The 12593-nt window shown below is 34.9% G+C and overlaps 1 protein-coding gene across 6 annotated transcripts in view; it reads right to left on the bottom strand.

Moving 5' to 3' along the window:
- Positions 1–12593, bottom strand: part of ROCK1 (Rho associated coiled-coil containing protein kinase 1) — a 149888-nt gene that overhangs the window by 59865 nt on the left and 77430 nt on the right. For 5 of the 6 annotated variants that reach the window (XM_032421458.1, XM_032421459.1, XM_032421463.1 and 2 more), the window contains 3 exons: positions 9514–9574; positions 5627–5715; positions 3140–3188 (listed from right to left, as the gene is read on the bottom strand). In XM_032421458.1, the coding sequence (XP_032277349.1) occupies positions 3140–3188; positions 5627–5715; positions 9514–9574 (199 nt within the window). The remainder of the gene's footprint in view (positions 1–3139; positions 3189–5626; positions 5716–9513; positions 9575–12593) is intronic. The other variant, XM_032421460.1, reaches the window with a different exon arrangement.

Genomic DNA, 12593 nt, shown 5'->3' with positions numbered 1-12593 from the left:
TTTTATATATCCTGGAACAGATAGTGTAGAAATGGTATTAATTCTCCTTAAAACATTTGGTCAAACTCTCTAATAAAACCACCTGGTTCTGGAGATTAGTTTTTGGGAAACTTTTTTATTTTTATTTTTTTTAAAGACTTATTTGAGAGAGAGAGAGAAAGAGCGTGCACGCGTGCAACCTGGTAGGGGGAGAGGCAGAAGGAGAGAATCTTCAAGCAGACTCCCCACTGAGCATGGAGCCCCACGTGAAGCTCAATCCCACAACCCAGGAGTTTACAACATAAGCCAAAACCAAGAGTTTGCTGCTTAACCATTGAGCCACCCAGGCACCCCTACTTTTTGGGAAACTTTTAAATTATGAATTCACTTCAACAGTTATATAGGGCTATTCAAATAATCTATTTCACATTGTGTGAGTTGTGGTAGTTTGTACTTTTGGAGGAACTAGTCCATTTTACCTAAATTTCACACTTACATGTTTAGGATTGTTTGTAGTATTCCTTTATAATCCTTTTGATTATCTGTAGGGACTCTAGTGATATGCCTGCCCTGTTTTATTCCTGATACTGATCATTTATGTCCCCCCTTTTTTTTTATCAATCTTGCTGGAGGTCTGTCAATTTTCCAAACAGCTGGCTTTTTGTTTTCATTGATTTTCTGTATTGTTTTTATTTTCAATTCCACTGATCTCTGCTCTTATCTTTATTTCCCCTTCCTTCTTCTTGCTTTGGGTTTATTTTGCTCTTCTACATTCTTGAGGTAGGAGCTTAGATGACTCATTTGAGCTTTTTCATCTTTTTTAATGTGTGCCTTTAGTGTATAAATTTCCCTTAAGCACTATGTCAGCTGCATCCCACAAATTTTGATGTTTTATTTTTATTGTTCAAGTATTTTTTTAAAGATGAAGAACCATAACTTATTTTATTATTGAGGTATAGTTGACACACAATGTTATGTTAGTTTCAGGTGTACAACACAGCAATTTGACAGTTCTCAATGTAAGTGTAGTCACCACACACATTATTACAATATTACTGGCTATATTCCCTATGCCATACATTTTATCTTCATGATTTATTTATCTTATAACTGGAAGTTTGTACCTCTTAATCCTCTTCACCTACTACTTCACCCATATCCCCAGCAACCATCAGTTTGTTCTCTGTATTTAAGAGTCTGTTTTTTTGTTTTGTTTTCTAGATTCCACATATAAGTGAAATTATATAGTATCTGTCTTTCTCTGTCTGCCTTATTTCACTTAGCATAAAAACCCTCTGAGACCATGTATGGTGTTGCAAATGGCAAGATTTCATTCTTTTTATAAGCCATAACTCTTTAACATAACTTTATGAGGGGGCACCTGGGTGGCTCAGTCTGCTTCTCTCCCTCTCCTTCTGCCCCTCCTCCTGCTCATGCTTTCTCTCTCTAATAAACAAATAAATCTTAAAAAAAAACAAACATAAACTTTATAAGACATAATTAACATTCCAACATATTCTTTCACTCCCCTGAAGACTTACTCTTTGACCTATGGATTATTTAGAACTGTGTTGTTTAGTCTCCATATGTTTGCAGATTTGCCCGATATCTGTTAGTCATTCTAGTTTGATTACATTTTGGTCAGAGCCACTCTATGATTTAAAATTTTTTTTTAATTTGTAGAAGTTTGTTCAGGATGTGCTCTATGTTGGTATGTATTCTTTGAGTGCTTGAAAAGAATGTGTATTTTACTGTTGTTGGGTGCAGGGTTCTAGAACTGTTAAAAAGATCTTGTTGGTTGATGGTGTGGTTGAGTTCTCCTGTATATTTGCGGATTTTCTGTCTATAGAGTGATAGTGGAGTCTCCAACAGTAATTGTGGATTTGTCTATCTTTTCAGTTTTATCAGCTTTTATTTCACATATTTTGTAGCTCTGCTATTTGGTGGATACAAATTTATGAATGCTACGTCTTCTTAGTGGATTGATCTTAACTTTAATCTAGCATACCAGAATTTTATCTGTTTTTTAGAAATGAAATATCCAAAGCTGAGGATTTGCAAAATGGATTTCTTACATACTTAGAGCTAAATCAGTAGTGCTAAGTACACACTGACCAATGGCAAGTTGGTGAAATATACATATTTGTATTACATGTGTATGTATGTATGTATTTGTATGTATTATATGTATATGCATATCCAAAGCTACAAATGAAAAAAACAAAAAACAAGACATTGACAAATACTATTCCTTAAGAACAGAGAAAATTAAGACAGCACAAAAACCACTAGAAAGACTAAATCAAAAAAAAAAAAAAAGGAAGAAATCAGTAAGGCTATAGAAAGTATATTTCTTTTTAGGGTACTCTTCATACACATAGTGGAAAGACAGTATAAGCTGATCAAAAGGAAGACAATGTATTATATATTTGCAAACAAACATCTGAATCATGATATGTTTCCCTAGTAAAAACTTCCTGTGGGGTGCCTGGGTGGCTCAGTCATTAAGCGTCTGCCTTCAGCTCAGGTCACGATCCCAGGGTCCTGGGATCGAGCCCCACATCAGGCTCCCTGCTCCATGGGAAGCCTGCTTCTCCCTCTCCCACTCCCCCTGCTTGTGTTCCGTCTCTCACTGTGTCTCTCTCTGTCAAATAAATAAATAAAATCTTTAAAAAAAAAAAACCAAAAAACTTCTTGCTAGGTGACCATGGAAAACATGAGTAATTCTAAAATCAATACATTTCCCATTTCATCACATAAAATTATGTTAATGTCAGTCCTTTTAAAAAGGATTTTTTTTTTACAATTTAAAATTGTACTCTTTCCTCTTTCCTATTTGTCTTTTTCTGCTGTAGTTCCAGATCCCATTTGATTCTCTTGCTCCTTTCTCAAATGTTAAGAACCACTGAAATGAAATTTATGTACTAAAATTTCAACATGGTTCTAGAATAAAAGTACATATACAAAGGAAACTAAAATATAATCTAATCTGTATCATTTAAACCTGCAGTTCCTAAGTAAGGCCTTCATCACAGTTCTTTGACTCTGTCTGTATTTCAACCTATAAAGTTTAAATGCAATTTTCTTAGAAAACAAAACAATCTGAAAAAAAGAAAAAACTCTCAAAAAAGGAAACTTCTGATTAGAAAACAAAAAGTACCTCTTCATCCAATTCTTTCATTATCTTGTCTAGTTTTATGTTTGAAGTTCTGTAAAAACAAAAGCAGTATAGATTAGAAATATGTTTATTTTTTATTGCCCAGTGGTGGAACACCACATTCCTTACTTTCCCATTTAACTAAGATGTCTTAACATCTTTGGTGCTGTGGATTCCTTTGGCAGTCTGGTGAAGCCTGTGGCCTTTTCTCAGAATAATATATTTTAAAACGTAAAATAAAATATAGGATTAAAAACAAGCCAAAAATATATTAAAATTCAGTCTTAAATTTTAAAAATGTATGGGGGCAACTGGGTAGCTCAGTTGGTTAAGCATCTGACTTTTGATTTTGCCTCAGGTCATGATCTCAAGGTCGTGAGGTTGAGCCTTGTGTCAGGCTCTGCACTAGGCATGGAGCCTGTTTAAGACCACCCCCACCCCCCACACTCGCACACAGGCTCTCTCTTTCTCCTTTAAATAAATGAATGAATAAATAAATAAATAAATAAAATGTATGTTTCAGTAATATGTGTGTTTCTTTATTAACTCATTAAACCACAAGATCTAGTGGTAGTAATTTCAAAGTAGTGATGAGCACAAATGATATTTAGAGATAACAACCATAATACATGAAAATATTTATGGTATCAGTAATAAAAAATTCACAGCTACTGCTAATAAATGTAGATTATTGCTTTTGTTCATAGTGGAAGGAAATGCTGAATTTTCATTATATGTTATGGAAAACACTCACTTTTTCTCATCCAAGTTTAAGAACCCTGAATTCCATCCATGCACCCTCTGGGGGAGGTCTATGGATTCCAGGTTAAGGATCCCTGAATCACTCATGCAATACTTGATAATAAACAAAAATTAGCTATTTAAACTTTATACAAGATTAAATAATGAAGGGCAAGGTGGCATATATAACTGGGAGTAAATGTATCACGGAACAACCTAGTCAAAAAGTTGAGATAAATTGAAAGTGTATTTATTATCTCCATCACAATTTGTTTTCTTTGGCTCTGAACATAACCCTAAGCTTCAAATCTGCATGTACAATGTTTTACACGGATGCTTCAAATACCTCACTCAGCATGCCCAAAATGTTATTCCCTCTGCTCCACACCCTTACCCATAATACCAGTTTGTTTTTACTCTAGGTATCCCTAAGAAAGGACATAACTTAGGAATCATCCTTGACTCATCTTCCTCCTTCATTTCCATTTAGTTGAATAAATGTGAAGTGCTGCCAACTAACCAGAGTTCTTTTTAAAAAGAAAATGTTATCAGTTTTTTACTTAGTTTAATAACTTTCAAGGTTTTTCCATCATCTTTAGGATACATTCCAAATTCCTTAGCTTGTCAAAAACAAAGTCCTCTAAGACCTAGATTCTGTCAACCTTACCACCCCCCATCTCAGGCTTCCCTTCTCTCCCCAACACTCTCCTACCATTACAGGCCACTTTGACCATTCCTACTTCTTCCTCGAATCGATACCTACACTGCCACTATCACTAGTTTAATTTTGGATGAAGAAACTTCTCAACAAATTTATTTCCATTTCTTCCCCTTATTTCTGTATTTCATACTTAGAAATTCTAGAAATTTGCTTATATGTGTTTTTCTGAGAAAAGTTTGTATTATATACTTAAGTATTTAATCTATCATGAATGGTATGCAATGAGACTTTTACTTGTTTCCTCCTTGGCCCAATCACAAAATTGCCAGTTTTCCCAATTCCATTTGTTGAATACTTAATCTCTGCATTACCTCTGTAAACCACCCACAAAAATATAAAAGTTGTTTGTAGTTAATAAGTAACTCAACATTGTGCTAGGTTATTTCAAATAATTTTGATTATATATTTCATAAATATACAGATTCTTATTAGATTTAATGAATTTTAACATTTAATAACATTTACATTTTAGAAAGCACCTTATTTAAAGATTTTATTTATCTGACAGAGAGAGACACAGCTAGAGAGGGAACACAAGCAGGGGGAGTGGGAGAGGGAGAAGCAGGCTTCCTGCTGAACAGGGAGCCCAATGTGGGGCTCGATCCCAGGACCCTGGGACCATGACCTGAGCCAAAGGCAGATGCTTAACAACTGAGCCACCCAGGTGACCCTAGAAAGCACTTTATTTAATGTAAATTAATTTGCCCTTTCAGTCAGCTAATTAAAATGGCAGAGAAAAGTAATAAATCAGGCATTAAGTGAATCAGCATTATAGTTTTTTAATAAAGACTGCCAGAAGCAAATGCACTTTAAATATTCTGAGGACAATATGTCTATAACTAACGCCAACATGAATATCACTTTCCAATTCTAGCCAAGGCGTTCTTCATTGAATGTATATAAGCAGCAACCTTTGTATCTCCATCTCATTTCCAATTACTTTTCAAGTGTTTTATAGAGGGCAAATTTTAAAATAAGTATGTACTATACAATTTTTAATGTTAAAAACATATAAAGTACATTCTTACCTGCACTTCTGCTCCATTTCATCTTTTAATTGCATTTCATTATGCAGCTGTTCTTCCAGCTTATAAATTGTTTTTTGCAAATTTTCCTGCTTTAATTAAAAACAAAACAAAACAAAACAAAACTCATCCTACTAAGAATGTTCATAGAGAACTTAAAAATAACAAGTTTATGTTACCATTCTACATCTGTTCAAGATGGAGTTACCTGGTTCAATCTGATCCTTTTTCTTTCTATCTGAAATTACTATTAACTTAATAAGCATTTTTCTCAACACCTAGAAATGTGTCAGGCACTATAGTAGGCATTAGTAATATAAAAAATTAAGAAGATTTGGTCCCTGTGCTTGTGAAGCTAAGAATTAAATAGATGGGCATAGAGGAATAGAAATAGGAGGAATAGAACATACAATAATCCAAAGACATACACACAAATATTAGAATATAATGTGGTGATGATAAGGTTATATATGAGGTGTCCTGAAGGAGGGAATTCTGCCAGGAAAATGTAATGTTTGAGATCAGACCTACAAGATGAAGATATTTACTAAGTGGAGAAGGTGGTAGAAAAAAGGCATTTTAGCCAGAATGAATGAGTTCAAAAGTAGAGAAGCAGAAGAAAATATGATATATTTTGTAAATGGGAAGAAATCAAGAGCACAGAACGTAATAGAATGAGTCTCATAAAATCTGAAATGGTGAGTGAGACCATGATTTTTGTATGCAAAAATTGTAGTTAGGGACTTTAACCTATAAGCATTTTAAAAAGGGAAACAACATAGTACATCACTTCAGAAACAGGTGAACAGAGTAGAGGGTAGACAAATTCTAATCAAAGTAACCAGTTAACGGGCTTTTGAGACAGTTCAGGCAAAAGAGTATATAGGTTTGATATGAGGCAGAGGCTACAGGAACAAAGAGGAGGAAATGGATAACTGTGTCAGTCAGAAGGTAGAATTTATAACCTAACAACTGATTAGAAATAAGAGATGATAAAGTGCAGCATAGGGAATATAGTCAATAACAATAACAATAAAGTACAGCATAGGGAATATAGTCAATAACAAATAATAACAATGTATGGTGACAGTTGGTAACTACACTTATCGTAGTGAGCATCGAGTAATGTATAGAATTGTCAAGTCACTATGTTGTATACCTAGAACTAATGTACCATTGTATGTCAACTATACTTCAATAATACAAAAATTTGAAAGATCAAAGTAGGATTATTAAAAAAAAAAGTCAACATAAGAAAAAAAGAAAGGCAGAAAGAAAGAAAAGGAAGGCAGGCAGGCAGGAAGGAAAAAGAAAGAAGAGAGAAACAGATTACCATACAAAAGATAGGGAACACAATAAGAACTGCTGGGGAGGGGATAGAGAGAGGAGAACTATGAGTTTAGCTCTGGCCTAGGGTAAGAACTGAGAAGCACAAGAAGAGAAATCTAGTCAGAGAGAGAGAGAGAGAGAGAGAGAGAGAGAGAGAGAGAGAGGAGAGATACAGGTCTGGAGTTTAGAGGAACAAGCTGCACATAAACAAGATTACCTATAGAAAATGAGCAGAAAGCAAAGATCAGAATCATCTTGAGAAACATTTAACAACTAAAGGGGAGGGAGGGAGGAAAGAAGGGGAAGAGATCCTGCAAAAGGGATTGAAAATAAAATCTAAAGCGGTGGGAAGAAAACAGAAGGAAATAATGGGAACATGAAAGAGTTACGGAAGTTCCAAGGAGGAGGGATTTATCAGTGTCATTTGCAGCAAAAAAGAAAATTAAGATAGGAATGAAAATTATTCATTCTATTTGTCAATTGCAAAGCTGTTCATTAGCATCTTTGCTGGAAGGCTTTAAAGGAAGAGTTGAAAATTAAATTTGTCGACTTTTCTATTTATCTCTACGTTAACAGAAACAGTGGAGACACCAAAGTTGTCTACTCGCCCTGTGATCTTCCCGGAGAAAAGATAAAAGGTAGCAGCAGCCAGTGAAAGGAACTTCTGGCAATCACCACTGAACAAGATCAGCCCAAAGAAAACATGATTCCACTAAATATTTTTTAAAGTCCTATGTACCACTAATCCTACAGATAAGTAATACAGTGGGAGGTGGGTTATAGTAGCTCCTTATCGTCACCTTCCCTAGGTCAAAGGTTCTCAAGATTTCTGAGCCCATTAACTATGTAACTTGGGAAACAGCTCTGTTGAGATGAGAATTTAAAAGAGAGATGGTCAGAACAGCTAACAAGTCCTCACACAGTCCATTCTCCTTTTTTCCACTCTCCCTTCACATTGCATGTTCTCTTAATTTAAGAATAAATGTATCAAGGAGAAAGAATTACATCAGCTTTTAACAAATGATTGCTACCTATTCCCCTCCCCCTAATATGTAGGCTACAGTACAAGAGTTCAAAGAATGCTCCAACGACGGCCAAATAATTGTTTCTAATATTTTTTTAAGTAAGCTCTATGCCCAACATAGGGCTTGAACTCACAACCCTGAGATAGAGAGTCTCACACTCTACCAACTGAGCCAGCCAAGCACCACAATTACGTCTAATATTTTTAAGAAAAGTCCTGGTCAACCCAAAAGGACCTTCTGAAATCTAAGTAAGATTTTTTTTTTTTAACCTCTGTCTCATGAACATGAGCTATATGGACAATAAAAAGGCCTCCTGTCTCTAATATTTACTTATAACAGTAATTTTCAGTGGACAAATGAGATGATGCTGACTGTACTGTTTATTCTTCCATTTGCTCCCTCCCCTTTCTAGCCATGAAATCCATCCTCTGCCCTACTTTTGCCTTGCAATCTACAGATTGCATTACCTGGATTCTATTGTCCTGTGATTTTAGGGTTCGTTTTAACATATGGGAGACACCAGCAGGAAATCAGAAGGTGGGAGAAAGAAAGTACTCATTCTCCCCACCCTTTTATTGCCATACTGTGGTGCTGGCCGTGTTCTATATTCTATGTTCCTCTTTGATGATGGTAAGGCTTTTCTGAGCTGTGGTAACAATACTTGTCTCTCTTTGTCCCTTCCGACTGGGGACAATAGCTTCCCCCCTGTTGTTAATCAACAGGTGCTTTTGCACCCTTTATTTATTGCTCCCCTTGACTCTGCTCATAGCACTGTAAATAGCCCTTTCACTAAACTCTCTTAATGAATGAACAAAATGTGATATATTCACAGACTAGAATATTCAGTCTTAAAAAGGAATCAAATTCTGATACACGTTACAACATGAATAAAACCTGAGGATATTATGGCTAAGTGAAATAAGTCAATCACAAAAAGTCAAAATTGTATGATTCCACTTACATTAGGTACCTAGCATGGTCAAATTCATAGAGACAGAGAAAGTCGGACAGTGGTTACTCAGGGTTGCAGGGAGTAGAATAAAGAGTTTAATGTGCACAAAGTTTTAGTCTGGGATGAAGAAAAAGTTCTGGAGACAGATGGTGGTAGTTACATAACAATGTGAAGGTGATTAATGACACTGAACTGTACTTAAAAATTAAATTTTATGTTATGTATATTTTATCACACACACAAAACTCTCTTTAGTTAAGTCTTCTGAATATGTTATCTGTTTTCCTGTCAAGACCCTTACTGACAAACTGATTTATCATAAATTCCTAATTCCAAAGATCAGAAAGACTGCCACTGTCAATATGTGTAGCAATTTATAGTTTACTAATTACCTCCACATAAAATACTCCACTTGATATTCAGGCAAGAAATCAAGTTGGAAGGAGACAGTAAGTAAAAAGTGTTATCAAAATTCAAGTTCACTAACTACACATTCAGATGCAACACATGTTTACTTAATATCATGTATACAAAATACACCATCCACAAAACAACTTTTTAAAAAATAATAAGAAAATACCTACCAAGCTCTTATCCACATTGGGGCTACTTCGGTTATCATTAGGATTTGCTGAAGATAAGTATCTGAGAGGAAAAGAGTTTTTAAAGGTAAAAAAACCAAAAGACTCTTCAATATTCAATAACAACCAGTAATATATACTACATGCCTATTTTTTTTGTTCAGTATTGTACTTGCTATGCTTTTTAAAAATTGAGTGCAAGTTCATAATTCTTTATTTTAGAAACATAGTACAAAGTGATACCTATGTTAAATAAAACCCCGTTAGGTCAGAAGCAGCACTCTGTAATCATACCTTACTATTCCTGCAGCAAAACATATGAATATTCATACCAAGTAGGATAAATAAAAACCATAAATAGTCTCAAGTTAGTTCAGATTAGGTTTTTAGCCATGAGAGCACGTTATGGCAGCTTTTGCCACCAAACAAATTTTAGTGAAAAATGCTTTCAGTTTTTAGAGCTTTATGGTTTTATTTTTTTAGTTTTATTTTTTTAAGTAGGCTCCATGCCCAGCGTGGAGCCCAACACGGGGCCTGAACTCACAACCCTGAGATCATGACCTGAGCTGAAATCAAGAGTCAGACACTTAACTGACTGAGCCAGCCAGGCGCCCCAGTTTTTAGAGATTTTTGGATTAGGGACTGGGGATAAGGAAGTGTTGACTTGTAAAGACACGAGCACAACTTCTCTCTCTGCCCCAATTATTCTTCAGCCAAAATGATATTGCCTTTCTGGGCAAAAAAGAGTTTTTGCCTTAAGTGGTTGAGTTAACATAACCTAAAGTTCTGGTGATGCCTGCTAATCCTTTGAGACTCCAAGGCTTACAGGGTTCTTTCTTTAAATTCAGTATAAAGTTACAATTACACATAAGATAGTAGTGACCTTTAGAAATCATGAGATTATCAAACACATCTAAACATATCATATGAAAAAAATTTCCTAAGCTCTCAAATGTCATAGGAAGGTAAGGTACTATGGCTGCCTCTGCTACTGCTTCTGCTACTGCCTTTAACAAGCTACAACCACCACTATTAATACTGCCACCATCGCCACCACTACAGTCGTCACCTTGGTTCATCAGGAGAACACCCTCAAAAAGATATCAAATAGCTACTACACACTTCATAGCTGTTATAGGGCAGCTGTCATCAGCTACATATTCATTACATATGAAGTCATTACATTTTTATTAATAGTAAAAAAACAGAAGTTCCTTTAAGTACCATTAAACACATATAACAGTGCTCTAAAACAAAACAAAACAAAAACAGGAAAATATGTCACTTTTTATATTTTCCTTGGGAAATTATTCAGATCAACTAGAGAATCAAATAATCAGGAGGCAGTAACAGGCACTAAGTAACAGGTTTGTAGAGAAAAGATTCCATATAACAAATGACAAATTCTGGATTTAGTACAACTTCATTCCATTAACTACTGAATGTCTCAGAAATTCAGTGTGAGATTGATTCCACATCATGTAACGTAAAGAAAAGCATATAGCAATGCCAGTGGAATCTGAATTAGATAGGAAAACAGACCATTTGATCCCTAAGATATCTTCTAAATTATAATACGCTATATAAATTGAAGTTAATATTTGGCCTCTGCAAAGTTAATAATATGACTTTCTCTGAATGCAGCATTGGAAATGTAAGGACACCACTTGTACATATCCATTCATTCTTCCACTTTTTGTCCTCTTTTTTCTTTCAAAGTTATTTTATATATTATATTGCTGCTTTCATACAGAATCTGGTCATTTAGGTAACTTTTTTTTTTTTTAAGATTTTATTTATTTATTTGACAGAGAGAGAGAGACAGTGAGAGAGGGAACACAAGCAGGGGGAGTAGGAGAGGGAGAAGCAGGCTCTCCACCGAGCAGGGAGCCTGATGTGGGGCTCGATCCCAGGACCCTGGGATCATGACCTGAGCCGAAGTCAGACGCTTAATGACTGAGCCACCCAGGTGCCCCAATTTAGGTAACTTTTTATGAGAGGTTTTAGATTATTACAAATGTAGCCAGAAGTTTAACCTTTAAACTGTTAAAAATCATTCTTCATTTAGCTATATTTCAGCAATAAAGATCTCTAACCTTAGTAATTGAAGGTATATTTGGATTTCAGGAGCAAGAATTTCAGAGGTTTTCTATTTCATCCAGTAACTCAAAATTATACTTACATATTATCATAAAACCAATCAGTATTTTGCTGATTCTTGAAGATCAACCATACCTTCAACCATTCACGTAATAGGCAATTACTAAACAACACTATGTTATTCAATAAGACAGTGGTACTGAAGAATAGAGTGCAATTTCTACTTTTGAGAAACTTAGAAATTAGTTTGGGATATGCACCATATAGATGCAAGGAAAAACCAGAGAACATAATCAAGTACAAGACAATGTACTACAAATAGTATATATGTTTAATTCAAGATTACTTTTGTATAGATAAACCTAAACAAGGTCATTAACTGCTATGAACTACAGAAAATCCAAAAACATTGCGAGTTGTTTATATCAACATTTCAAGTGCTTCAGAAACCAAGCCAGGGAATAACTGATAAAAATAGGAAGGAAGGAAGGAAGGAGAGAAGGAAGGAAGGAAGGAAAGATTTTTTAGCAAAAACCACTTTGAAACTTGTCGGTGTACTTCAATATAAAATACCTACAATATTATATTCCTGGGTGTTGGGGGGGGAAGGATTAAAATACTGGACTTTACTAAAAGTCAATAGTCAAGTACTACTTGTAGTATTTGATGCAACAAAAAGTATTCAGTACTGTCTTATAGCTGGATTATTGGAGAAATTTCCTAAGGCAGGATTAAATTGCATTCCTGTTTTCTAAACTTGACCTGAATAGGCTCTTATAAAAAAGTTTTGACTAAAATGACAAAATGCTTCACTTTAAAATATATCCATTTCCTCACTAGGATATGAACATCTTAAGAGAAGGTACTAACCATATTTTATTCATCTTTCTCCCTGCACCTTGGTGCTTAGTATCTATCTGACAAAAAATAAGTTGGCAAACATGTTTGTTGAATGAATGAATAAATGAATGCTCAGCATACTG

Source organism: Phoca vitulina, unplaced genomic scaffold (genome assembly GCF_004348235.1).
Source record: "Phoca vitulina isolate PV1807 unplaced genomic scaffold, GSC_HSeal_1.0 scaffold24, whole genome shotgun sequence".
Taxonomy (NCBI): Eukaryota; Metazoa; Chordata; class Mammalia; order Carnivora; family Phocidae; genus Phoca; species Phoca vitulina.
Note: the sequence above shows the minus strand (reverse complement) of the source record. Positions and strands in the feature narration are given on the sequence as shown.